Source organism: Psammomys obesus, unplaced genomic scaffold (assembly GCF_907164565.1).
Source record: "Psammomys obesus unplaced genomic scaffold, mPsaObe1.curated_primary_1811, whole genome shotgun sequence".
NCBI lineage: Eukaryota > Metazoa > Chordata > Mammalia > Rodentia > Muridae > Psammomys > Psammomys obesus.
The window spans coordinates 2367555-2394695 of NW_026591816.1; the positions used below are offsets into that span (position 1 = coordinate 2367555).

The 27141-nt window shown below is 46.3% G+C and overlaps 1 protein-coding gene across 1 annotated transcript in view; it reads left to right on the plus strand.

The window, feature by feature from the left end:
• The window catches only part of Ppm1h (protein phosphatase, Mg2+/Mn2+ dependent 1H), a 166844-nt gene that overhangs the window by 88705 nt on the left and 50998 nt on the right, over positions 1–27141 (plus strand). Inside the window, exon 2 of the mRNA XM_055612004.1 lies at positions 15365–15527. Coding sequence (XP_055467979.1) covers positions 15365–15527 — 163 coding nt within the window. The remainder of the gene's footprint in view (positions 1–15364; positions 15528–27141) is intronic.

Consider the following 27141-nt stretch of genomic DNA (forward strand, 5'->3'; position numbering starts at 1 on the left):
TACTTTTGGTTGTGGTGTTTTTAAACAACAGAAAGCAGAGACTAAAATCCTGAGGAGGAAATTAGCCACTGCTCTCCCAGCACGCTTTGCCGAAGTACAGCTGTTGGTTTTGATAAAGTGTTTGGACCACTGCAGATCCCAGTGACAGTCACTAGTCCTCCTCTAGCTCCCTGGGTTCCACTGGCTACTGAGCAGCCCACCTCAAGAGCATCACTTGGGTGAACACAATATATTACTTTAAAAATGACAGGAGCCACTACAGAGGGCCTCTGAAAGACTCTACCTAGCAGGGTATTGAAGCAGATGCTGAGATTCAGAGCCAAACTTTGGGCAGAGTACAGGAAATCCTATGAAAGAATGGGGAGATAGAAAGACCTGGAGGGGATGGGAACTCCACAAGGAGGAACAAAACCAAGAAATCTGGGCCCAAGTATCTTTTCTGAGACTGATCCTCCAAACAAGGACCATGCATGGAGATAACCTAGAACCTCTGCACAGATGTAGCCCTTGGCAGCTTAGTCTCCAAATGGGTTGCCTAGTAAGGGGAACAGGGACTGTCTCTGACATGAACTCAGTGGCTGGCTCTTTGATCACCTCTGGCTGAAGGGTGAGCAGGCCACAGAGGAAGAGGATGCAGCCAGTCCTGATGAGACCTGATAGAGTAAGAAAAGAAGGAAGGAGGGGAAGACCTCTCCTATCAGTGGACTTGGGGAGGGGCATAGGGGGAGAAGAGGAAGGGAGGGTGGGATTGGGAGGGGACAAGGGAGGGGGCTATAGCTGGGATACAAAGTTAATAAATTATAATAAATAAAAATATAAATAAATAAAACGACAGTTACTGTGAGGAGACGTCAGAATGGCCTGTTGGACAAGGTCTTTCCTCCTGCGTTATTTCATGTCTGACACTGATCCATTGAGTGTTGACAGCACTCTTCTTACATCTAAGGATGTAAGTTTTAAAAGAGACGTTCCATAAAGGCGTTTTAAAGTAGCTGCTTTCTAGCAGCTTCCGTGTGTGGGAAGCACTGTTGTTTCTTCTCCACGAAACTCGTGAGAAACTGAGGCATGGGAACTAGGGAAAGGAACTTGCTGAAGGTCGCCCAGTGACAGGCTGGGACTCAAACCGAGACTGTGTGTCTCCATTACCTCTGAGTTTACTTTTTTATTTTAATTTTTATTAATTACACTTTATTCACTTTGTATCCTCCCGTAAACACCTCCCTCCTCCCCTCCTCGTCCCACCCTCCCTCCCCCTTCTCCGAGCTTTTTTAAAATTTTATGTATTTTATGTACATGAGTGCTCTGTTTTCATGTACACCAGAAGAGGAAATCAGATTCCACTATATATGGTTATGAACCACCATGTGGTTTCTGGGAATTGAACTCTGGACCTTTAGAAGAACAGCCAGTGCTCTTAACCTCTGAGTCAACTCTCCAGCCCCCCTGAGTTTACTTTTTATATCAAACCGCCTCACAGCTTTCCATCAGGGCCTGGCCACTGCTGCGATATGCTCTGTGTGTAGCTGGTGTGCCCTGTATACATAGACATGCACACCCACGAAGCACACATGCAGCAACAAGCCAGTGGTCAACCTCTGGTGTCCTGCCTTAGAAACTATCTGTTTGCCTTTTTTTTTTTTTTTTTTTAAGATAAAAATCTCCCTCGGGCTTAGATCTTGGTGGTTAGGCAAGACTTGCTGGCCAGCAATCCTCTGATGTTACCTCCCCAGCTCCCCACCTCTCCACACCTACCCTATCCATCTGCACCTCCTGAGTCCTGGAATCAAAAATTCCTGGGATCCAAACTTCCCCGCTGTTTACCCAACAAGTACTTCACCAACTGAGCCATCTCCCCAGCTCATTAAAGTTATTTTCTGAAGCAAGGATTAAGAAATCCAAGCCAGTGGGAAATAGTAAGATCTGGTGAGGACAGAAACCCCACAAGGAGAGCAACAGAACCAGAAAATTTGAACACAGGGGTCTTCCCAGAGACTGATACTCCAACCAAGTACCAGGCATGGAGATGACCTAGAACCCCTGCACAGATGTAGCCCATGGCAGTTTAGTGTCCAAGTGGGTTCCATAGTAATGGGAAGAGGGACTGCCTCTGACATAATCTGATTGGCCTGCTCTTTGATCACCTCCCCCTGAGGGGGGAGCAGCCTTACCAGGCCACAGAAGAGAACAATGCATCCACTCCTGATGTGATCTGAGAGACTAAGATCAGAAGGAAGGAGAGGAGGACCTCCCTTATCAGTGGACTTGGGGAGTGGCATGCGTGAAGAAGGGGAAGGGAGGGTGGGACTGGGAGGGGAGGAGGGAGGGGCTTATGGGGGGATACAAAGTGAATAAAGTATAATTAATAAAATTAAATTAAATTAAAAAATATCCAAGCCAAAAGCCTTGAACACATTTCATCTTATCTGATCTTGGAAGCTAAGCAGGGTCAGACCTGGTTAGTTTTTTGAGGGGAGAACTCCTGCAAGATAACTAATTCAAGCCTTCTCGCTGCCAAATAACACTGCATGGCACTTGCCTCCCTATTTTTTTGTGTAATATTTATAAGGAAAATAGCGAAAATCCAGCTAGTTAATTCTTTATTCAACAGCAAGGCTAACAACAAACAAGATTTATCCAAGGTTGTATGTGGGATTTTTGAACGATATTCCAATTTGAAAAAAAAAATTATGGTAAGGAGATGGGGAAAGAGGATTTCTTCCCTACTGCTGGTGAAGCCATGGTTAAAAATCAGTATGAAGGTTCCTCAAAACATTAGAAATGGAACAAAGTCATGAGCTAGCCATATCACTGTGGAGCCTATATCATACCACAAAATTACTCAGGCATCTGTGTGTGTTACAGAATTTTTCACAGTAACAAGAAAATAGAATCAGCCCTGGTGTCCATCAACAGATGGATGAATAATTAAAATGTTGGGTCATACTTGGCTATGAAGGAAAACAAAATGATGAAATTTGAGGAAAGTGGATGGATCTGGAAAGTTTATTAGGTGGAGTGACACAGACTATATTCTTGCTCATGAATAGTTCCTAGCTGTGATGCCCATTATGTATGCAACAGTGTGGGCGTGAGTTGTGAAACTAGGATGGACAACACGGAGCAGGAGAAAGGTGCTGGGGGAAGAGAGGAAGGCAGTGGGATGATGTGGCATGAGAACGGGTGGCTGTGGAGGAGTGAGGGAGGGGCAGGATGGTGAGGAGGAGGGGAGCATATCAATAAAAAAACAGGAAAATTGCTGAACCTGCTATCATAGCTGGGATTGTATGAGTTTCATTGGGCAAGCACTTGACTGCCCCTCCCCCATGCTTCACACCCTAGGTTCAATCCTTAGTATTTAAAAAAATAATAGCCAAACAAAACACTGCAGTGACTACTGTAATATCAACGTAAACTTCAGAATAACACATGTTGCTAGTGACAGAAATGCCAAAGTGAAACCTAGTACTTTTCATGATGATATTCAAAATAATTATTTCAAGAGGAATTGCTTATTTCTCAGCTGGGGCTGTATGTAGCTCATTGATAAAGTGGCTGCTAGCGTGGCCAACCCTGAGTTTAATCCCAGATAGTAGGAGCTGGAGGGGTAGAGAGGGATGTGCTGGTCCTTGTCATTTAACACAACCCTAGACGCTCCTGGGAAGACAGAATCTCCGGGGAAGAATCGGCTCCATCAGGACATGTCTGGGGGGCATGTTCTTTATTGCTGGTTGATATAAGACGGCCCAGTCCACTGTGGGCAGTGCCAACCTTAGGCAGTTGGGCCTGGGCAGGTTGAGAACCCAGTACTGTTGTTCAGTAGTCTCTGCTTCTGTTCCTGCCTCCAGGCTCCTGCCTTGAGTTCTTGCACTGGTTTCCCTGAATGATGGTCTGTAACACTCAGGGGAAACAAAACCTCCCCGCGCCCAGGTTGCCTTTCGACCTTGTTACAGAGCAGCGACAGAAAAACAAGCCAGGGTAATGTGTACCACTTGATATCTGTTGAGATTACAGGTCTTTATCTTTTGGGCTCACATTTTATTAGTTTCAAGGTCCAGTTTTGTTTTGGTTTGGTTTTTTTTATAATTTATCTCACAAAGGTTCTCAGGCACCATCACATTACTTTTTGAGACAAGGCCTAGTCCTCGAACTCATAGAGATCTGCCTGCCTCTCAAGGGATCAAAGGTGTGCACCACCAGTTGTGGCTGTTTGTGTATGGGCTTTAGGGATACAGCTCATGTTCTTGTACTTACAAGGTAAACACTTTCTCAGCTGAGCTATCACCCTGGCCCTGCAGGAAATATTTGCAGTTCCAATCACTGTGTCCATGTCTAATCATTTTCCTCTCCTCATCTAGTCCTGGGCTATGACATCAGGATTGCAGATTCAGATGTCCACGGGACCAGGCTGTTAGTCTAAGAGGCAGAGGTCAACACAGGAAGGTCAGTAATAAACTAGCAAGGACTTACCCACTCTCTTGGGAACAGCCTCTCAGGGTTGCCCAACTGTGGTTACATACTGTGTGACTGCACGCAGGCAGACACAGTCTTTGTCAAGAGAAGCTGGAATAGGATCATTTTAATGTAAATATCCCAAATTTTAAATATAGGCTACAAACTACTTTTTTAAAGAAAACTCTACTTTGTAGACAAGTTTTGTTTTTGTTTAATTGTAGCTCATCCATAGGATGGATGTTGGTTTGGAAACCCATGATTGTCCGCTCCTACCAGATGGATCATTAAGAGATCTACCACCGCGTATGCATTCTGCCTTCCCCAGGCTGCTTCTTCTCAACCTGTGCTTCACCTTCTGAAGTGCAGAAGCCGAACATGGCAGAAGCTTTCTTTCACTTTTAAATTTTTTATGTATTATTTATTACAATTTATTCACTTTGTATCCCAGCTGTTCCCCCTCACTCCTCTCTTCCCAATCCCACTGGCCATCCCTCCCTCTTCTCCCCCTAAACTCCCTCCCTCAGTCCACTGATAGGGGAGGACCTCCTCCCCTTCCCTCTGACCCTAGCTTAACAGGTCTTATCAGGACTGGTTGCATTGTTAGGCCAATGAAATTGATGATGCGCACAACATATTTTATGAAAGAGGTTTATTAGATGGAGATGAAGAGAGGGAGAGAAGGTGAGAACAAGACATGATAGGGGGAAGGGAAGGACTGCCCAACAGAGAAAGGAGAGACAGCAGGAGAGTGAGAGAGTAAGAGGGCAAGAGAGCAAGAAAGACAAGAGTGGTGGGTTGATCCTTTTATGGAGCAACTGACCCACGCCTGCCAGGTGTGGCTACCTGGCGAGTGACACATGATGATGTAATAGGTTGCTATGCAACCCAGAAGCAGGCTGCCTAAATACTAACATTTCTCCCTTATTCTATAGTTATTTAATTATAATTCTATAATTAAAAATTGAGGCGCTTGGGCTCCTCATGTAAGGCAAGTCAAAGTATACAAATTTAGGTTCTTTGGAAGCAGCTCTTAGTTGCCATGCAAGGAGGGAAGAGAGAGAGGGAAAAAAATGGCAACAAAATGTCCAGATTACATGGTCAAGAGGAGGAGAGGAAGCCCCTGCCCTGGAAAGTTCAGGGTAGAGGGTTGCCAATGAAGAGTTGCCAGCCACGCAAGGCAGCAGGTAGGGATTGAGGAATGCTGGGAGAACTTGGAGCTACTTGTCCTGGGCCTGCATCACACCATTTCAGCCTTTTGTTAATAATAAGTGAATAATGGGCATAGATTCTCTTCTGGCTACTTCCTGCTGACACTGGAGGCGCTGTGGGGAGGTCAAAGGGCTGAAAGGCTGGCCAAGTCCAGGAAGAACAGGCTGTTTCGATGCTGTCCAGGGTCTGTAAGAACATCATGGCTGGGAGGGAAAGTGCAGGTCCAGCTTGACGGAAGTCTGTGAGGTCAGACTGGAACACCTGTGGTAGCTGCTTTGGCGATATTGCGGATATAGGAAACACGTGGGTCTGGCAGGATACTGAAATATATATATATATATATATATATATATATATATATATATACACACACACACACATATATATGCAGAAGACAAAGTTAAGTAGGTTATGGGGAAATTTCTTTAGGTGTACATTTAAAACTTTTGGGAGAGTGAACAGAGGTGGAAGGTTTGGATCAAAGAGATTTGAACATGGGAACCTCCATTTACTTGAGGAACCTCCATTTACCCAATCACTGGCAGTAATTAAAAAGGCTTTGCTTTGGATCTGTCATCTAGGGAAATTGAGGCCAAGTTTGGTTACAGAATTGTATAATCTTAGAGGCCCTTAAAGCAGGTGGTAGGTGTAGAAACCTGAAATTCTCCAGAAGACATCCCAGAGAATCTGGAGACAGATGGACTATATCCATTGGGCAGGTAAGAGTCAGTGACATGTCAAGGCATCCCAAGAGCAAGGTTTGACTCAGTAATTGGTGCAGTCTGTTCTAACAGCTCGTCAACGTTTGCCAGAGACCCAGGGCACAGTTGCCCATAGCAGACATGGTTTACCTAGCTAGGATTTCATAGACGAGCAAGAGGGGGAGGGAGAGAAACCGTGCCAGTAGAGGGAAAATCTTATCCAGGAGAAGGAGATCCTAGATGAAGGGTTTGGATGTTGGTTGGCGAGAGCAGTAGGAAGTGTTTGTGCCAACCAGAGGTGAAGACTCACCGATTGGCTGGTGTTGGATGTAGGAATGTAGCAATCAAGTAGCCAGGAAGGGGAAGTCCCAAAACCAGGGAGAGGGGAGGAATTCCACCCTCTGAGATAGGCAGTAAGGTACAGTACTTATCTGGAGCCCAGTTGACCTGAGAGGTGGATTCAGGTGGATTTCCTGCAGCTTACAAGAATTACTTTTAAGTTTTACAAAGGAAATAAAACTTTAGACATGTTAGCATCACAATTGTAATCTACACTGAAATATACATTGTAGAAAAGACCATAGACAGACACATTTGTGTTAACAGTATAAGCATTCTTTAAGGTGAGCTCTGAAAAGGCAGAAGCCTTTCGTGAAGTAGAAGGGACAAAAACTCACTTGATTTTAACCTTTAGTACAAGTACACATAATGGAACTTTAAAGGAGATTTAAGACCTTGAGCTTGGAACCATGATAGTGGGTGGTTTAATGGAATGTTTTGTATTAGAGTTAGATTAATAAATCAGAGCTCTATTGATAAAGATCAAAGCTCTGGACAGTCAATATAACAGTAGCATAGCAACAAGAGGAAAATTAAACATTTTTACCTATTTAGGATACCTTAAATCACCTTAGACCTTGAGACTTTTATAATTTGTGTTTACCAGCCTTACAACACTTTCTTAGATCCTCAGACATTTATAACTTGTGTTTACTAACCTTAAAACACTTTCTTAGACCCACAAACAACATTTTCTTAGGCCTTTGTATCTAGTTATTTACCATGAGACACAGGTGAGACTGCTGTGAACATTTATTGTCCTTTAGCTAAAGGGATGGTAAAAGGTTACATCTGAGGCCTGTTTCTTGAGTCTGGCAACAAGGCTTATTATGTCTAGGCTTGACAATAGCAACTCTAGGACCCAGGCTTAAGGCCTGGTCTCCTGCATATGAAGAGAACTGAGAAGGCATCTGAAGTCTCCCAACACGTTGGCAACATGTCTGTGGGGCCCAAGTGTGAGGCCAAAACAGACCCGAAGTGACTCTGGGCTAGGCCAGGGTTGTGGAAGTCACTGAATCTGGGAGCCATTTGTCCTCAACCAGGCCAAGGAGCTTGAAGGCTAGAGATGTCTGTGACTCTTGTGCAGGTTGAGCCTCCAAGGCTGGGGACAGAGGACAAGCCTGCCTGCATGGGAGCATTTTGACTTCCAGAGGCCAGTCTGCCGGCAGGCAGCCATGGCTTGTTGAGGCAGCTGGGAGACCAGCATCCCCTTTGGCTGCATGTGAAACAGTCACCTGGTGGAGTTGACTTTTGGCTGTTCCCCGGCAGGGTGGGGCACTGCAGACCTCTTGTTTTCTGTGCGGGAATGCCAACAGCCTCAGAGCAGCAGCTGAGGTCTGGAGCCTAGTTTTTGTGCTGTAGATGAGCCGGTTGGGAAGGCTCCTCTCTTATTGTTTTTACCAACTCCTGTATGGTGACTCAGGGACCATCATCAGCTGTATATTATAGATGGCAGTGAGACCATGTCTGCATCTGTAGGACTATAAATATATTTTTGGACATGTTAGAGGATTTGATCATCTATGAGATGACTATTTTTTTATTTTTTATTATTAGTTACATTTTATTAACTCTGTGTCCCGCTCCTTCATTCCCTCCCAAACCCTCCCTCCCTCCCTGATCTCCTCCCTGCCCCTTTCCAAGTCCACTGATAGGGGAGGACCTCCTCCCCCTTCATCTGACCCTGTTTTATCAGGTATCTTCAGGACTGGCTGCAATGTCCTCCTCTGTGGCCTAAAAGGACTGCTCCTCCCTTAGGGGGTGGGGAGGTCAAAGAGCCTGCCATTGAGTTCCTGTCAGAAATAGTCCCTGTTCCCCTTCCTATGGGAAACCAGTTGGTTACTGAGCTACCATGGGCTTCATCTGCACAGAGATTCTAGGTTATATCCATACATGGTCCTTGGTGGAGTGTCAGTCTGAGAAAAGACCCCTGTGTCCAGATATATTTGGTCCTTGTGGAGCTCCTATCCTTTCCACATCATACTAACTCCCCCTTCTTTCATATGTTTCCCTGCACTCTGCCGAAGGTTTGGTTATGAGGCTTAGTATCTGTTTTAATACACTGCTAGGTAGAGTCTCTCAGGGGCCCTCTGCGGTAGGCTCGTGTCCTGTTACTTGTTTTCTCCTATATCCAATGCATATCCCATTTGTCTTTCTAAGTGAGGATTGATCATCTTACCCCACGTCCTCTTTCTTGTTTATCTTCTTTAGGTGTATAGATTTCATTATGTTTAGATGACTGACTATTAACTTGCATTCGTTAACCATTAAGTATTAAGACTTTTGGTTTTGTCCATGTTAAGTTGGAGCCTTAAAAGTTATAAATACAGTCCATTAAAGTGAGAGCGTAACAGTTTTCTGTATGATTTAGTACATAAAAAGTTTATAGCTTATACTATAGAATAATAATACTACCATTTTTAGAAAACAAGACCAAACATTTTAACCTTTTGATAATGAAGATATAGCACAGTGATTAAGTTTTAACATAAATGCCTCTAAAATTAATAGATCTTAATTTAGAGTATTGGTAAAAATTTGTACATAGTAGCCCCTGAGTTATGAGTTTTAAAACTAAAAATATAGTATGACAGTATAAACCAATTTTAAAATTACACTTGAATTTATTATAGCAAACTTATTAGCCAGGAAGCCTGGTGGTGAATCTGGATCATAGGCAGATCATGAAGGGAGAAACAGCATTTATTAATTTAGGAATTGATAAGGACATAGGCAGTTAGACATACATATTAAATTAGCTTAATTTGAATAGACCTTTATAACTTTGAAATTTTAGCATTACATAAAAATTAGTTTGAACCAGAGTTGAATCATATATATTGTAAAATGTAACTTTACAGTTCATGAAAATCCATACCAATTTAAAATGAGACTTGTTACTGTCCTAGTCTAAAAGAACCAAAGAGTATATTTAGTGAGATAGCAGGCAGATAAAAACAAACAAGATTTTGAGAAAAGAGAAATAGGGAATTGTCTTTTGCTTCACGGATCACACTTAAGAGTTACTGGATATTTGACATTTGAGTAGGGCAAATATAGGTGTAGAAGCCAGAGGTTTCCATAAGAGGAGAGAATATAAGGAAGCTGTTCCTGTGAATGAGAAAGGGAAATGGAAATGGACCATGTGGCTAGTGGTTTGTCAACCAAATAGCTCGGCAGATCGTGGGCTTAGCCTGGCTAAGCCTGAGAACCTTGGTGCCTGGTATCAGGGCTTTATCAGCAGTAAGTTCTCCTAGAGGGAATCTTATCCCCAGGAAAGGATAGGGGCAGATAGGCAGCTTTAGAATAGAGGTAAGAAGGGGCACAGTGGCCTTTTAGGGTCTACAAGAGACTGCAGTTTTGCAGCTCCGAAAACAGTGTGACAGTGGGAGAAACTACAGTGTTTTTGTTTTTGTTTTTGTTTTTAATAACCAAGATGGCTGCCAATCATGTGACTGCCCTTGATTGCCCTAAGTTAAGATGGTGGTGAAACCATGTGCTTGGCCTTAGTGGAGATGGCAGTGAAGCCGTGTCTCCATCCTCCTTATCCCAGAATCAACATGGTGGCTAGCCATGTACAGTGCGTGGCCATAGCAGCACAGGGAGACCAGGTGCTTGCTGCTGGGATGGCTGTCCTGGCCTGGTTTGAAACCCTCTGCACACTCGTGGCACAGCTGATCGAAGTCTGCACAACTGAAAGCCCTTCTCTGCAAGCCAGCCTCTCACAGCAGGCGTTTGGTGGGAGATTAAATCTTCACCCGTGGGGCCTGAGGCAGCAGCACAATCTAAAGCCATCTGTGCACAGGGTCCCCAACAATTGCCTACCTAACAGCAATAGGGTAGAAGCAGGCTGTGACTGTGTATGAAGTGGCAGTTTCAGCGTCTGGCTTGAGTGTTTTAGTTTCCCCAAGCCGATTTTGGCGCAGTGTGAGTGTCCGTTGTGTCTCCAGTGCTTGGACCACATGGCAGGACGCCAAGTCTGAGCAGCTGTAAGGAAAGGGACAGGTGTGCACGGTAAGGACAGGGCAGTTGACAGACAGTGTAGGTTTTAAGGCAGAGCTGGTTGAGTGGTGGTTATGGATAGGTGGATCAGAAGAGAAATCTGTTGCAGGCATCATGGTCAAATTAAAAGGGTCCTGGCACGACCAGACCAGGTGTTACCAGGAGAGCCCTTCCTGGTCAACAAACCAATGTTATGACCAATGAAATGATGATGCACATAACAGATTTTATATGAAAGAGGTTTGTTAGATGGAGATGAAGAGAGCAAAGGAGAGAGCGAGACATGATAGGGGGAATGGAGGGAGTGCCCCAGCAGAGAAAGGGGAGAAAGCAGAAGAGTGAGAGAGCAAGTGGGCAAGAAAGTGATTAAGTGGGGGGGCTGATCCTTTATGGAGCAACTGAACCACGCCTGCCAGGTGTGGCTACATGAGGACATCGTAGGTTGCTAGGCAACCCAGAAGCAGGCTGCCTGAATACTAACATGCATTATTTTCCTCTGTGGCCTTGCAAGGATGCACCTCCTACCCCAGGGGAAGGTGATCAGAGAGCCTGCTACTGATTTCATGCCACAGACAGCCCCTGTTCCCCTTACTAGGGAACCCACTTGGAGACTGAGTCTGTGGGCTATATCTGAGCAGAGGTTTTAGGTCCTCTCCATGCATGATCCTTGGTTGGGGTATTAGTCTCTGCAGGGCCCCCAGGGCCCAGTTTTTTTTGGCACTGTTGGTCTCCTTTTGGATCTCCTGTCCCCTTCAGGTCTTTCTATCTCCCCCTTCTTTCATAAAATTCCTTGCACTCTGTCCAAAGTTCGGCTGGGAGCCTCTGCCTCCGAAGCTTTCTTACTGTGCTTTTTCCTTCTGTGATATATGGTTGCTGTTGACTGCAGGGATGGAGTGGGCTTCTCTTCCCTGTCCTGCTCTTGGGTGGCTGTTTAGGGGACTGTCAATCCTGATGGGTGTCCTTCCCATTCACCATTTCCCCTGTTTTGCTGAGGGCTGTTATCAGGCGATTAAATGTTCCTCCCGCTGTAGCCTGTCTGGGCAGTCAGTCCTCACTGCAGAGAGCCTCACCAAATGCAGGCCTGGAGGTTACCTAGAGAGGAGAATGTTCCAAACAGGCAGCTATATTTGATCTCCCATAAATGATTCATTTTCCCCAGACAGCAATTTTCAGTCCACCTCTCAATTATATATGAATCAGCAATATATCTATCTCGGTTCACCTGATGTCCTATACAAAATATCTTAACCAGTGGAATTACTGCCTGCTGAGAAGTGTAATCATTTGATGTAATTTTTTTTTTTTTTTTTTTTTTTTAGTTTAAACCACCTAGGGCTTCATACTTCCTTTAAAAACAAACTCTGATATTGCAGCTATTATGTTGTTCTTCTACATGCTTAAAAAAAAAAAGCGGTTGTAAACTTTACGTATTGAACAGATAGTAATTCTCCTTCATCCTTTTTCTTTCTTTCTTTCTTTCTTTCTTTTTTCTTTTCCTTTGAATGTAAGTTCTAACTTAAAAATTTCCCAGTTCTTTAAGTGAAATCCCTTAACACATACCCTGGCGACTCAGAATTTAATGCATGAAAAGCAGCTGAGGACATGAGGTGTACATGGCAGCTACTTCCTTGCTCTCTGCCCCTCGTTGACCGAGCTGCCCTCTCTGAGAGGTTCTCGGAGTTGCCCAGAGGACGCAAAGGGGTGATCACTCCAAGTGAAGTGCCTACGGCTCTCTGGCACAAAGACAGATCTCAACAGATACGCCATTCTCCTCACCAGGAAGTGAGCAAGCGGGAGCGGTCTCTCTCCCCCCACTCCCGCATTCATTCAGTACTACCTGTTCTGTGCCTGTTTCTGGGAGAAGCCCTCGCTCCTGACAGCTGAGGTTCATTGCATGCAGGTTAGTTTCAGGGATGATGGTTGCCTTCTCTGTAGGAGATTGGAAAACACCACCACCAAAATTAAGATGGTTTACTGCCCACTAGCATTCTGTTTTCAAGTATTCAAAATAAGTGTATTGTGCAGACAAGGAATGTGCTTTTTGACCTCCAGTGTGTGCTGACCTTATTCAGGGCAGAAGGCAAAGGCTGACTTCATGTGTTCAGGAACTTGCAGCTAACACAAGCTGTTCTAGGCTTGGGAAACCAAGAGTTTCTCCATTTACTTGTTTTTTTTTCCTTGTGGGTCGCGACCCCTTTGGCATATCAGATACTTATATTACTACTCATAACAGTAGCAAAATTACAGTTATAGTGTAGCAACAAAATAATGTTATGTTTTGGGGTCACCACAACATGAGGCTCTGTATTAAAGGGTCGGCAGCATTAAAATGGTTGAAACCACTATTTTAGTGGAATCTAATTCCCTTTTTACTTGACAGGTATACATTTGCCTTTGAGGAATAAAATACAGTGTTTAAGTTGCTAGACATTGAAATTTTTAGGACCAGAGTAAATAGAAAAAGAATCAAGTATTTCTACTAACCCTGTGTGAGATATTGAAGGTGAAATGATGGGAAGGAGGAAAGGCAGGGCTGGAGGTGGAATGCAGTGGAGACACATGTGGGCCTGGGATCCATCCCCAACGATGCCAGAGAGCAGGTGAGCTGGAGACTGTTCTTCCAGAGGTCCCAGCTTCAGTTCCTGGCACACATGGGGTTGGGCGGTGACACAACTGTGTAAGATTCTAGTTCCACGGGATCTGATGCCCTCTTCTGGCCTCTTCATGCACCTGGTACACCAAATGTAGGCAAAATGCTCGTACACTAGAACAAAGCTGTTGTTGTTGTTTTTAATCTTTTAAAGAAAGAAAGGGGGGGAGGGTCCTTGGTTTTTTGGTTGTTTGGTTGGTTCGTTGGATTTTTTTTTTTTTTTTGGTTGGTTGGTTGGATGTTTTTTTGTCTTGTTTCTGGGGTTTGGGGTTGTTTTGGTTGGTTGTGTTGTGTGGTCAGTGTTTTACCACCTGGGCAATACAGAACTGTCTGACCAGGACAGTATTACAGCCTGCTCACCAGATTGACATTTCTGACTTTTTAGCATTTCACTGGGTTATTCACAAGCTGACTCAACATGAAATGGCAAAGTAAGGTCACCCATAATTGTTCTTTCACAGCTCCCCTGCTCTGATGAGTCAGTGCAGTGCGGACCTCTGAACCATGTGTCTCCAGGAATAGATGCACAATAGGAAAATAACAGCCTGAGAGCCAAGGCCAAGGAGCGAGCTCAGGACTCACAAGTGTGTTCACAGCTCAGCTGTATATTTAGCTGTGTGACCTTGTATTGGTTGTGGCAGTCCAGGGTCCTAGATCTCTTGTGTATAACACAAGGGTTTGGGGACCTCTTAGCAAAACCAGGTCAGCTTCAGAAATAATGCCTGTAAGGGAAGATTGGAGACTGATTTCAATTTCATTATTTAAGTAATTATAGTAGTTTTATGGACTCCTGGAAGCCAGGAATGGCCAATGAGTCAGCCTTGCAGGGAGCTATTGAAGATCTGCAAGGCTTTTGCTGTTACTGTTTTAAAGCAAAGTGACAAAGGACAGCTACAGCGCAAGGTTAGGACCTAATGGCAGAGGGGCGCCAAGTTCTGGGAACTGAGACTTTTCCCAAATGGTGCTGTGAGGGAACTGTCATCTTCAGCTGGCTTCCCGGCTGGACCATCTTCAGCCTTGTCTGGGAAAGGTGCCGTTTTGGGAAAACGTGGCAGGATAGCATTGTCTTTCAGTAAATACTACACTGCAAGCATGCTGCTTGGCCAGCGGTTGACTGAGGAGAACAGTTTTTTCCCCGCCTCATTCTCCTACCCTCCTGGCTTGTTTCTCCAGGGGCAGACCTGAGAAGCATGCATCTATTGAACCTGTCTGTCCTGAGCCTCAGATACAGCCCCACCTAGTGTGAGTGAGTGCATACCTGCATGCCCACTCAAAAGATATAAAATATAGGAACCTGCACCTAGGCAGTGGCACCGGAATGGTGGAGCACGTTTTCCTGAAAGACTCTGATCCTTCTCACATTAGAAACTAGACCAAAGCCTTGCCCACATGCCATGGCACTTTATAGTATGTCTTCATTGTCCAAGTCAAATTGCAGAGAGGAGTGATTGATTGTCATTCTTCAGAATAAGAAATGGAGCTAAATGTGCTCTGACGGCAGGCACACCTTTGATCTAGACACTTATGTGTAAATGGAGGGGCCACACACGGTGAGATACGGTTCTCTCTTCTCTTGGACTTCACCATGTGATGTAAATTGCTGCCATGTTCTCTGATAAGATGGATGGTGACTTTGCTCTTTATCACTTGGGAAAATGGAACAGAATTCTCTGAGCCACCCTGTCTGTGTTGTAATTACCAAACAGCCTCCAGACTACCCTAAAGGAGTGGCTGCTCCATGTGCTTTGACTAGAGGGCCACCATGGGGTTGCCACATCCGACAGACACCTGCAGAGGTGAGCTGCGCTCGGAATAACTCCCTCAATGAGGGTGACAGGGGTGCTAATGCAGTTGTTTATTCAGGACATGAGATGCGGAGACCGCAGGTCCCCTGAGTCAAGCAGTTTAATATCAGCTGTGCAGTCTCCTTGGCTGACCCTTGAGACAGAGACCAGGCAGTGAGCTTCCTAGAAACCGCCATCTGATCGGCTTTCTCTGGCTTCTTCTCCAGGGTTATCAACGCCGGAAAGAGCACGCACAATGAGGACCAAGCAAGCTGTGAGGTGCTCACGGTGAAGAAGAAAGTGGGGGCCATCACTTCTACCCCAAACCGAAACTCCAAGCGGAGATCATCCCTTCCCAACGGGGAAGGACTGCAGTTGAAGGAGAACGCTGTAAGCACTGTCCCTGCCTTGGTGTTCGCATGCTCCAGGCCCTGCTGGAAGATGCCAGGGCCAGCCTGGTGGTGCTGGTCCACACCTTTGATTCCAGCACTCAGGAGGTGGAGGCGGGAGGAGCTCTGTGAGTTCAAGGCCAGCCTGGTCTACAGAGCGAGTTCCAGGGCAGCTAGGGCGTAGTGGGGGTGAGAATGAATGTGGGAAAAGCTAGTCTGCGGTTCAGTGACACAGCGAGTCCGTAGGGATTGTCACACACTCCACACTGCAGGTGTACATGTTGGGTGAGCTGGTGTTTGGGTTTCTTGGTGTGTGTGTGAGTGTGTGTGTGTGTGTAACAAAGTAGACACAACACTACCACTTTAAATAGTTTTGTTTTAGGAGCCGATATATATAATCCCTGGTGGTTTCAAAGAAGCTGATTTTGTTTGTGGAGGAAACGGCCTGAAAAACCTCTCGAGAGGAGGAGAAGACTCTAGCTGTTTGCTCGGAGCCCCGCCGTGCTGTGACCCTGGCTTCCCCTTCCCTGTCCGTTGTACTTGGCCAGTTGGAGCCTGTTCCCGGCATTCATCTTCCAGCTTAGTATTTGTTTCAGTTGGCTGAAAGCCCTTGCAGCCTATGGGATGGCCTGGCAGATCGAAAGCCCTCCTGTTGTCAAGCCACAGGGTACATCCCCTGTCTCCAGTGTCTGGAGAACGAAGGAGATGGCCCCTCAGAAAGAAGCCGTTAGAGAGGAAGGGGGTTGAGGGTCACCAGCCCTGTGGAGCATCAGGTTGTTCCGCCTGTGGAGAGGTTCCCCGTGGGGAAATTGGGATGACCCAAATGTGACTACTTGTTTTAGTATATTTTTATATGAAATGAAAAGACTTTTGAAAGATCTACGAGTTCCTTCCTAGCCTAGAAAACAGCGTCTTGTTCCATTTGGGCTCAGAGAATAGTGAAGTATTAAGATCAGTTCAGATGCAGGAAGTGCAGTGACTGGTGGGTTCCTTAGCACTTGTTTCAGCCTAAGGAAGCATGGGCTGAGGCCTTTCCCAAAGAGCCAAAGCTAGGGCCTTACAGGAGAGGACAGAATGATGGTAGTTAAATGTGTATGCTTTGCAGCCATCTAAGACTTACTAGCTCATTGATGCTGAGACACTTATTCCTTTAGCCTTTGTTTTTTGTAACTGCCAAACAGCAAAAGGAAAGTGGTCAGAAGTAAGAGATGTAGTGCTAGTCTGTGGGAAAATGTTAGCCAGTCACTAATTGGAAATGTTTAACATGGGACTGGAGGGATAGCTGCTCTTGCAGAAGACCCTGAGCCACATGGCAGCTCACAGCTGCCCATAACTCCAGTTCCAGGGAGGGGAGCCGATACCCTGCTCCGGCCTCTGTGGACACTGCATATATACATGTTCATACACATAAAATAAAAGTGCTTTTTACTCCTTCATACATGGTAGTTCTCGGTCTCCTAAGGGCAGTTCTTCTTCTGTCCCTGTGTGTAAGCCTCACTGAACTCTGTGTTTATTCGCTTGTGAGTGGGGAGTTAAATAGTTCTTTGTCCCAGTCAATGGGATTATTTTGAGTTTGGAGTTATTGAGGGGTGGAACTCACAACCTGAGAGTCACTGCCGATAATGGAATACATGGACATTTGTCCTAAGGCCACTTGGTAGTGCATTTTCTCTTACTGCTCAGCTCCTCCTACAAGTGGAGCCTGAGGAGATATGTCCATTGGGACACTAAGAACAGGCAGTATGTTCTTGGGGTGGAGTTCGAAGCCTCCTAGTTTCTAATCTTTATGTGCTCCTGGAGGGAGCAAGGATGAACCAAACAAAGTGGACAGAGCTAGCCCTCCATTTCCAGGCTTTGATCCCTTTTATTCACCTCCTTTTGTGTCAGGCTCCTTGTTCGAGTTTAAAGCGGCATTCAGCCCTTTGTTTTTATTGTAGTAAAATGTAGGTAACACAGCGTTTACCATCTTAAGCATTTTAGGTGTACAATTCAGTGGCATTAGGCACATTCACTTACTTGTGCAAGCACCACCATTACCCACCTGGACAATGCTCCAGGGGTGGAACATTTTCAGCTTCTCAAAAGGATGTTTTGCTGCCCGTGGAGGCTGGGGGAGGGGGCTCAGGCCTGTAATCTCAGCACTCCAAAGAAGAGGAACGTGGATCTCTGAGAGTTTGAGGCCATCCTGGTCTACAGAGAGAGAACCATGCACACCAATTCCCACTTGAGCTGTTGGCAATCACCATTCTGTTTCTGTGAATTTGACCACACTAGGTACCTAAAATAAGGATTCTACAATGGTTGCCTTTTTATATCTTACTTTAGGATTCAGGATAAAGTCTTTGAGCTTATCCCAGTCGTAGCGTAAGTCAGTTCTGAAAGATTTCCATCTTAAGAATCTCCCTCATTTTGTTCATCTCTCATCTGTGACAGATATAGGTGTTGCATGCAGACACCTTCAGGTGCTCTCTTCACTCCTCTCGGGTATCTACCTAGCAGTAGGTATAATTCTGGATTGTATGATAGTTCTGCCTAATTATTCACTCATAGTTTTGTTTCCCAAAGCCCACCTGGACACCCCAGGGTTCCAGTTTCTTTTCTTTGCTAGCTCTTACTATTTTTCTTTTTCTTGGTAGCAGGCATCCTAGTTGGATGTGCAATGGTGGTTCATTATAGTTTTGAATAATGATACTGTATTTTAAACCTTTTATTGGTTTTATTGGTGTGGTCCTTGGATGCTTGTGTGCGTGATGGTACCCACAGAAGTTATAAGGGGGACATCAGATCACTTGGAGCTGGAGTTACAGATCTTATGATCCAGGAGATGTGGATGCCAGAGTCTGAACTCTGGTCTCCTGATAAAGCAGAAAGCCGTCTCTCCAGCATTCTATATGCTGAGTGGCCTTTATACATCTTCTTTAGAGAATGTCTGCCTGAGTCCTTTACATATGTTTTTAAGAGTGTGTCCTCTGTTTCGCTGTAATTCAGGATGTTCTCTGAAAGCCTGGAAACCGTGATATCAGTCGCTGAGCTCTTGCTGTGTACCAAGAATGAGATGTTGAGGATTCATCAAGGGGCATAGAGACAGAAGTACTTACTCACGAGGCATTCACCTTTACTGAGAGAAACAGTGCAGATGTACAGGATAGCTGGGTGTTTTGGCGCACGCCTTCAACCCTAGCGGAGGCAGGCGCCATTCTCTGCACTTGAGGCTAGCCTCATCTGGAGAACAAGTTCCAAGACATCCAGGGCTACGCAGAGAAACCATAAACATAAGCAAACAAACAGTAGAGTGTGCCAGGTGGTAAATGCTGTTGAGAAAAAGGCAGAAACTGTCGAGGCGGGAGATAGCAGGAGGGCGGCCATGGAATGGGTCCCTGAGAAGGTGCGGAGACATGTGGGAGAGGAGTGTGTTGGCACTCTGCAGAGACCTGGTATGAGAGCAGGTCCCGGGTCCTCACGGTCCAATAAGGATGCTCCAGGGGTGGAGCAGAGACATAGCAAAGAGAGGCCGCATCGGGCAGGACCACGAAGGTCACCGCTGGGACTTTGGCTTGAACCCTCACTGCAGAGTGTCCTCGCTGGTTACACTGATTTTAAAAGGTCAGTATTTTTTTTTCCTTATCTAGAAAACATCCCTTAAGAGTCAAACTCACATATAGTAGCACTTTAGGGAGCAAGTGGGAATATAAGGCCTAAGCTTACAGCACACTTGGAAACTGGGGATAATGTATAATACACTTCAAAAAAGCTGGAAGGAAGGGTAGTGACGGTATAGGACCTACAGCCGAGAACCGTCAGTGGGAGACAAATGAGGCAGGCTCCGCGCATTCCCCTGTGCCTCTCTCCCTTCAGACATATTGATCGCTGAGTCACTATGCTGAGTCTTGGAGTGTGATGAGCACAGCTCTGAAGGCTCCTCTCCTGCCAGTGCTGGAGAATCTCGAAGCAGTGATGGGCCAGTGAGGCCAGCGCAATGAAGATGAAAAACCCAGTTTGTACGGAAGCCTGACACAGATTGGTCACTGCTCAAAGGCTTTTTAGAGAAAGTAGTGTTTGGACTGTGACCTTGAAAAGCGGACAGGAGGTGATCCAGATGATAGTGGGGCGTGCCATTACTCCCCACACTCAGGAGGCAGAAGCAGGCAGATCTCTCTGAGTTTAAGAGCAGCCTGGTCTACAGAGCGAGTTGCAGGAAACCAGGACTACCCAGAGAAACCTTGTCCACAAAAAAACAACAAAACAAAAAAAAAAAGTAAACAGGAGGGAGTGAAACTTAGATTATGTGCCTGGCACGCATACATTATGCTTATCAGGCCCTATATTCCATCCCAGTATTCCAAAAAGAAAGAGAAAAGAAAAAGAATTAACAGGCAAATACTAGAAAGGGATGTTTCTGATTAAAACATTAGTTTGCAGCTTGGGTCACGACCCCTTTGGGAGTTGAGCGACCTTTTCACAGGGGTTGCATATCAAATATCCTGCAGATGAAATAAGTTATGATTTATAACAGCAAAATTGCAGTTGTGAAGTAGCAATAAAAATAGTTTTGTGGTTGGGGCACCACAACATGAACTGTATTAAAGGGTCACAGCCTTACGAAGGCTGAGAACCACTGGATTAAAGGAATGTGTGTGTGTGTGTGTGTGTGTAGAAATAGACTGCAAGAGAGCCCATGAGGCAGGGCGTGTGCACTCTGGAATGGAGCATCAGTTTAGTGATGGAAATGGTACCTGAGTTCTTAGGGTCCGAGCCTGGGCCCTGAAGCCGTAATGAATTAGGGTCAGCCACTCATCCTCAGTAAGCCAATTAAAGAGACAGAGTAATAGTGAAAAGGTAGGAGGAGGAGATTTGTTCAATATGACCACACTAGGAAGAGGAAGAAAGGTCCAGTGACTCCCTCATGCTCTGCCTTCGGTCCATCGTCGGGGTCCTGGTGTGAAGTTAAGGTTTACATAGAGGGTATCGAGTGCACATAACTGAGCAGCGTCCTAGCTGTCACTGTCTCAGCTTCAGGATCTCCTGTCCTGACAAGCTGTCAGAATTACATGAAATGTTTTCCTCAGACACAGGCTTCTGCTTTGGCTGGCATGAGGACTTCAGCTTTTCCTTTCTACCCAAGGGAGATTCCTGGGGAAATACATATTCCTTTTGGTACTTTGTCTCCATCATTAAACAGTGGAAGGGAAAGGCAGTGTCACTTTAGAATACCTTCACTCCTGCCAGGACCATTACAGTAAGAGAGGAGCTGCAACCATCAGACCTACATTTCTCAGATGTTCTAATAAGCTGGGACTTTAACCGAATGGATTTAGCCATGACTAAATGAATTTGGTCGATGGGTGTTCAGAGGATGCTGGGATACCAGCTACGAGGCTCCCAAGTAGCAGGTGAGAAATGATAAAAGCTTAGAATGAGACAAAGATTATACTGAGGAGCCATCCAGAAGAGCTGATAGGACAAAGAATATCCAGAGTGGCCAGACCACTGACTGCCGGAGGTAAGGAGTTGGTCCCACCAGATTGCCTTCCAAAGAAGAAAGAAGTCACCCTGTGGGCATCTAAAAACCTTAGTACGAAGAAGTGTGTGCCAGGCTGGGCGCAGAGGCCCAACCCTAGAAGCAGGTGGATCTTTTGTGATTTTTAGAGCCAGTCTGTTCTGCATAGCAAATTTCAGGCTAGTCAGAACTACCTAGAGCTGCAAGCACGCAGCCCCTCATTTGAAGTGGGGATCGTTTTGAGCTTGAGAGTACCTGTGGGGACACATGCACTCTGAGGTCATTTTCTTAAGAGCACCCTTATGTTGTTTAATTTGGGCGGAAAGCAGATCAGCACATGTGGCTTCAGTGTCTGTTAGTTCAGTGTCTAATTACAATAACAGGAGATGGCTGTGTCAGCACCCCAGAGTTCAGCTGTGGGGAGAGGAGCGCTGATTATCTTTCTCAGCGGAGGGCTGCTGGGCAGGGGGGGAATTCAAGGCATGCAGGAGCATAATCCGAGAGGAGCTGGGGAAGGAACAGAACACAAGGCCTGTTGACTCCGAGCTGCAGGCTGCCATTTCTTCCACCCTTGCTCTGAGAGCGCCCCTCCAGCATAGAACACTCAGGTAAAGGTAGCTTCCGGCCCCACAGTTCTTTGGGAGCTCTTGGTGCTTAGAGCAGTGCGCTTTCCTGTAGCTTAGACAACAATAGGAATGCCTTCAATTCACTGTTTACTCTTTTTATTTTTATTCTGCGCATGTGAAGTAAGTAAACTTTCTGTTTATCTGCTTAGATTTTTTTTTCTTGAAGCGGGAGGGCAGCAGTTTCATTTAAAACATGTTGTCTGTTAGTCCCAGAGACAGAACTCTTGGCAGTGACCACCAGGTGTTGAGAGGACTGATGTCGTGTTAATTGTGGGGCGTAGGCTTAGACTTTCCAAACGCCTGCTTTACTTAAGGTCCTTAAAAACTTCTGCCTCCCTTCCAGCCCCCCAGGAGCTTAGTAGGGAAAGGGGCTGTAGACCTCTTTTATCAACTCCCTGCTGATAAGTGTTGATGGGTCCTTAGGGGATTAGCAAACTCAGTCATGAGGATACCAGCAGTCTAGTCAAATAGCAAAGTCTAGTCAAATAGCAACAGGTCAGCAGCAGCAGCAGAATGATTCAGTAGAAGCAGTGAGGCTCCTCGAGAGCAGCCTGAGAAGTTCTCTGGAGAACTCTCTTGGAAAACCAGCAAAGCGATGGAAACCACTCCAAAATGGAGAGATGCAAAAAGCACTGTCTCACTGTCTGTAGGTTTTGATTTATCCCATCTTAGAATCTACATGAGGGTGTTTTCTACCTCACAAAAGACACATCCCTCAAACAAGGTAGTTTCTATCTGGGAAACATCACAAGCCTTTTCATGGAGGCTGTTTTCCGCAGGGGTCGGGGATTGGGGATATTCCCACATCCCACACTTGGAACCAAAACAAAAAGACATATTCACATGACACAACTGAGTTTCAAAAGAAACCAGAAACTTCCACTTCAGCGAAGGTACCAGGTCTGAGCTGAGACACATGTAGTGGCTGAGAACTCGTTCTTCAGCAGTCAACGAGGCAGCTCTTAAACTGCAGGGAGCTCTATGCTGCTCAAATAGAAGCTCTCCCCTCACTATCTCATGCCAGAGAAACAGCATCCTCACTGTAGATTACTTCCCCCAAGAACAGAAAAATATCTGAATAATCTTTGTCAAAGAACTATAATAAAAAACAAATATGCCAAGGCTGTAAATGGACAGAATCGAATGTGGCCTCAGGTAGACTTGCAAGGAGTTACTCAGTGGCCCTCATGCCGCTTCCTTCACACCCGGGGTGTTTCTGTAAGAGTAAGAACCCGTAGGTTGAAAGCCCCAGTGGACGGACTGGCTGCAAGAGCTGCTCTGGACTCTGAATTATCGTGCTGGCTCTGAGATTATGAAAACCAGCTGAAATATTATGAAATACTATGAAAACACATCAGGGAAATAAAACCATATGGAGTGGACGTATGGGAGAATGTAATCTCCACGTTTCCTGGCGGGAATAGCGATGAGAATGGAGAAAGGCACTCCAGGCTCATGCTCTGCTCTTTCTAAAAGCAACTGTAGAGCTTCATTCGAAGCAGGAATGCAGATGTCCACATGCCCGAAACTCCGTCCATGCTCTTGGTGTGGCCTCGTCCCAGGTGTTACAAATACTTGAGTTGGTTACAGGGCAGGAGGAAAACAAATATCAAATGTGCAGAACACTGCCGTCCAAAGAGACGCCACTTCCCCTTGGGACAGCTATTTCCAGATTAGTATTCCCCCGACCATCTGTTAAAAATAATGTTTTTGTAGTGCTCGGGAGGCAAGGGCAGGTGGCTCTCCGAGTTCAAGGCCACCCTGTCTCAAAAAATCAAATACACAGACACACACACACACACACACACACACACACACACGAAAGTATTCTCAATGTGCCCATTTATTTATTGACGTATAATCATAGTACCATATATCCATATAGAATATAATTATTTTCTAATCATAACAATCAATTTTTCATTGTTAAAGGCAATATTTTAAAATAGTAACAACCAACTATTATGTACCATTAGTCCCATGCCGGGCACTGTTCTGAGTGACCCGGAGTCTTGTGAAGAACAAAGACTTCCTGTTGTGATTAGCTAATGTGTCAGTAGCAGCGAGTGCAAGCCTGAATCCCCGCCCTCTCCCGGCTTGCTTCAGTCCTCAGCAATATCTGACTGTTACCAGATGTGGCAGATTGTCCTTACTGGGGACAAGGCCATCGTTGGCGCGGGCTTGATAACTCTGAGGGACAATTCAGCCTAAATTTCGGTAACGTCATCCACCACACCACACCACACCACTCCGTTTAGTTGAGGACACAGGGGCCCAGTAATGAACCGCATTGTACCAAAGCGCAGGGATGTTTGTGCGCGCCACGGGGCTGTCCCACGTCCTGCCACACGAGGGCGCCAGTGTTAAGCGTCTGAGAAGTAGGCGTGCTGGCGTTCTCCACTCGTGAGTGTTTCCTCTTTGCACTGCCTGGTTGCTGTGACTTCCCTTCTGTACTCCCTGAGGAGGGGTGAATCAGATACACTTCTGGAACTCTGAGTGAGTGAAAAGGCACAGCCTGCCTTTCTTTGAGCTGTGTAAACAAAGCTCAGCACATCCCGGCTTCTCACGTGCTTCCTGCTGTGAAGTCAGGACGACACCTGCGGGCAGCACAGGAAGTGTTTGCGGTTGTGTCTGAGCCCTCCCTCCCTTTGTCAGCGCCTCAGGGAGGTGGACCCTTCCTGGCATCTTTGTGGTTGTGTGTGTGTGTGTGTGTATTCACCAGGATGCCAGTACACATGATGAGGGCACATGGATGGCTTCCGTTGTGCCATGCCCCAATCATGCCCCATCAGAGTGTACAGTCTGCTTCTGTCTGAAACTACTCCAGCTTCCTGTTCGGTGGATAGTTTTGTTTAGAGTTTTATTTTTGTTTAAAGAACCAAGGACACTTTTAAGCTAAGGCCCTACTAAGTTCTAACTTTACACATGAATAGAGGAAAGAAACATTTTGGCTTTGGCTTATGGAGACTGGGTTTCTCTGTGTAGCCCTGGCTGTCCGGGAATTCTGTAGCTCGGGCTGGCCTTGAACTCGAGATCCACCTGCCTCTGCCTCCTGAGCACTGGGATTAAAGGCATGCACCACCATGCCTGGTAATAATCAAAATTAGTAAAAGTTGGTGTCTAAGCACTTTTGAGAAAAGAGCATGACTTTGGGCCTAAAAGGGAACTGTGAACCGTTTGTTGCCTTCTGGAATCTTCCATTATGAGTGTGGAGAGTCGAACCCCGGGCCACTCACACATGCCAGGCAATTGCTTTACCATGGAGCCAGACCCCAGCCTTTTCCTCAGAAGAAAGGTGTGGTTGTGTATGCCTATATAAGTTGCATATAAGATTGTTGTTGATCCATGAAATAACTTAGTATATAACTGAAATTGTTTGTTTTTAAAATATTTCACTTAGTTTATTTAATATTTCACTTAGTTTATTTTCACTAATATTTTTATAAGGCCTAAGTGATTTTTACCAGATACCACCATTTCATGTCAGGAAAGGGCTTCATTCTGTTTGTCTTGGTAAATTGAGGTTGACTCCAACTTATCTCTGACAAAAACAGGCGAGGCATGTGTTGAAATGGAAGGTTAAGACAAGCCTCTCAAGAGCATATAAATCAGGAGGGTCTGGGTTTTTCAGGTGTAGAACTTGTATGCTGGTCTCAGGAACATTTTTCACATGCTACCAAGAAAGCAGTGCGAGACCACTGGCCAAGCAACTGACCCTCAGGGGAGAGTCCAGGACAAGTGCCATTGCTACTAACCAGGAAACAACTTGAAATAACACAAGTCATGCTGACCCGCAAAAGTTAGCCGAGTAGTAGGCGGGCACACGGAGTTGTCGGGTAATGGGGAGTTTGAAGATCCAGGCTGAAATCCTACCTCTGCAGCACAGCAGCAGCATTGCAGGAACAGCCTGAGTCCCAGTGTCAACCCTGGTGAAAATGAGTGCCCACGTTACGGTGGTCTTGGCGAGATCAACAGAGGCCCCATTATGTGTGTTCCCGTCTCTATTTGATAGAATTCTTTTTAGGGTGCAGATTCCTAGCTGGAATCCTCTCTTCACAATACAGCTTAAGTGACACCGCCCCCACGAATGGCCTTTTGCGACTCTTGGGGTAAAGGTGGAAACCCTTCGAGTAGACGTGGACTCATGCAGTGGCCTTGCTCTCCCGCCCTCCTGAGTCACATGACTGGTATGGTTTCCCCTTACCGGTGTGCTTCTCTGCACCGGCCTGGCGTTGTGTTCCACCCCCTTCTTACCCGTGAACTTCTCTGCTGCTCTCAGCCTAGGCCTCAGTACCAGGAACCTCCTGCTGTACCGCTCACCTCCCGTTGATTCCGCTTTTTAACCAATCTTTTATCACAGCTGTCCACCGTAGTGCATGGCGCATAGATCTCACCCGTGTGTTCTAGGGGCTTCTTGATTCACCTACTCCCTCATCTCAGCTAGGACTGCTGGTGTCTGTCACAGCGCCTGGAAGTGCTCATCTTGAAAGCCACCAGCAGGGGGAGCAGAGATGGCGGGGTGGGGTTAAAGTGTTGTGCAAGCGTGGAGTCCTGAGTTCAGATCGCCAGCTCCCACGTGAAAGCTGTGCCTGGCACCGTGTGCCTGCAGCCCCAGGAGCAGGGGAGGAGAGGTGGGACCTTCTGCTCGGCCGGGTTAGCTACAAAGCCAGCTCTACCTTTCTGCAAGCTCAGGCTCAGTGAGAAGCCCAGTCTCCGAAACTACTAGAGATGGCTCAGTGCAGACAGCTCTAGCAGAGAACCCAAGTTCGGTTCTCAGCCCCCCATTCAGGCGCCTGACGATGTCTTGTTAAGTGCGGAAACGGAAGGATCTGGCCTCTGGCCTCTGGGCATCGCCACTCATACTACAGCCACAGACCTGTAATTTAAAATCAGTCTTTTAGAGAACGTTAAGGTGGACATCAACGGAAGGCACCCAGTGTCAGCTTGCAGGGTCCGTATGTGTGAGTTCACGCACACACACACAAAGGTGAGGCGCGCACACGGGGTGGGTGTGGAGGGCGCTGGCATGAACTAAATCCGTGGTATGGGAGGGAACACACATACGAGGATGCCATCAGTTGGGGGCTGAGGGAGAGGGATGCGGGAAAGCGGACTGTGGCCGGCTGCAGATAGGGGTTGCGGTGGGCTTCAGACTCGGGGGAGACGCAAGTCTTAGGAACCGGGGATGTGCAACAAGGAGGAAGGGGCAGTCGTCCCAGGGAAAGCGCACCGAAGGGGGGAAAAGGGCCTCTTTACTACTTTGGGAAAGGGCTTTCTCCAGGGCCAACCCTAGTCTGGGACTGCAGCTTTAGGAAGGTGAGAAGTGAGGTGTGAGGGCGGGCTCCTCCTGCAGGCCTCACCTTTTTCATAAACTTCATCACAACCCCTAGGCGCCCCTTGGCAGTCACGTCCCCTCCTGCGGCCAGAGACCCGGTTACTGGCTGACTGGAGCCCCAGTGGGCGGGAGGGCTGGGCCCGCTGCATCCGTGGGT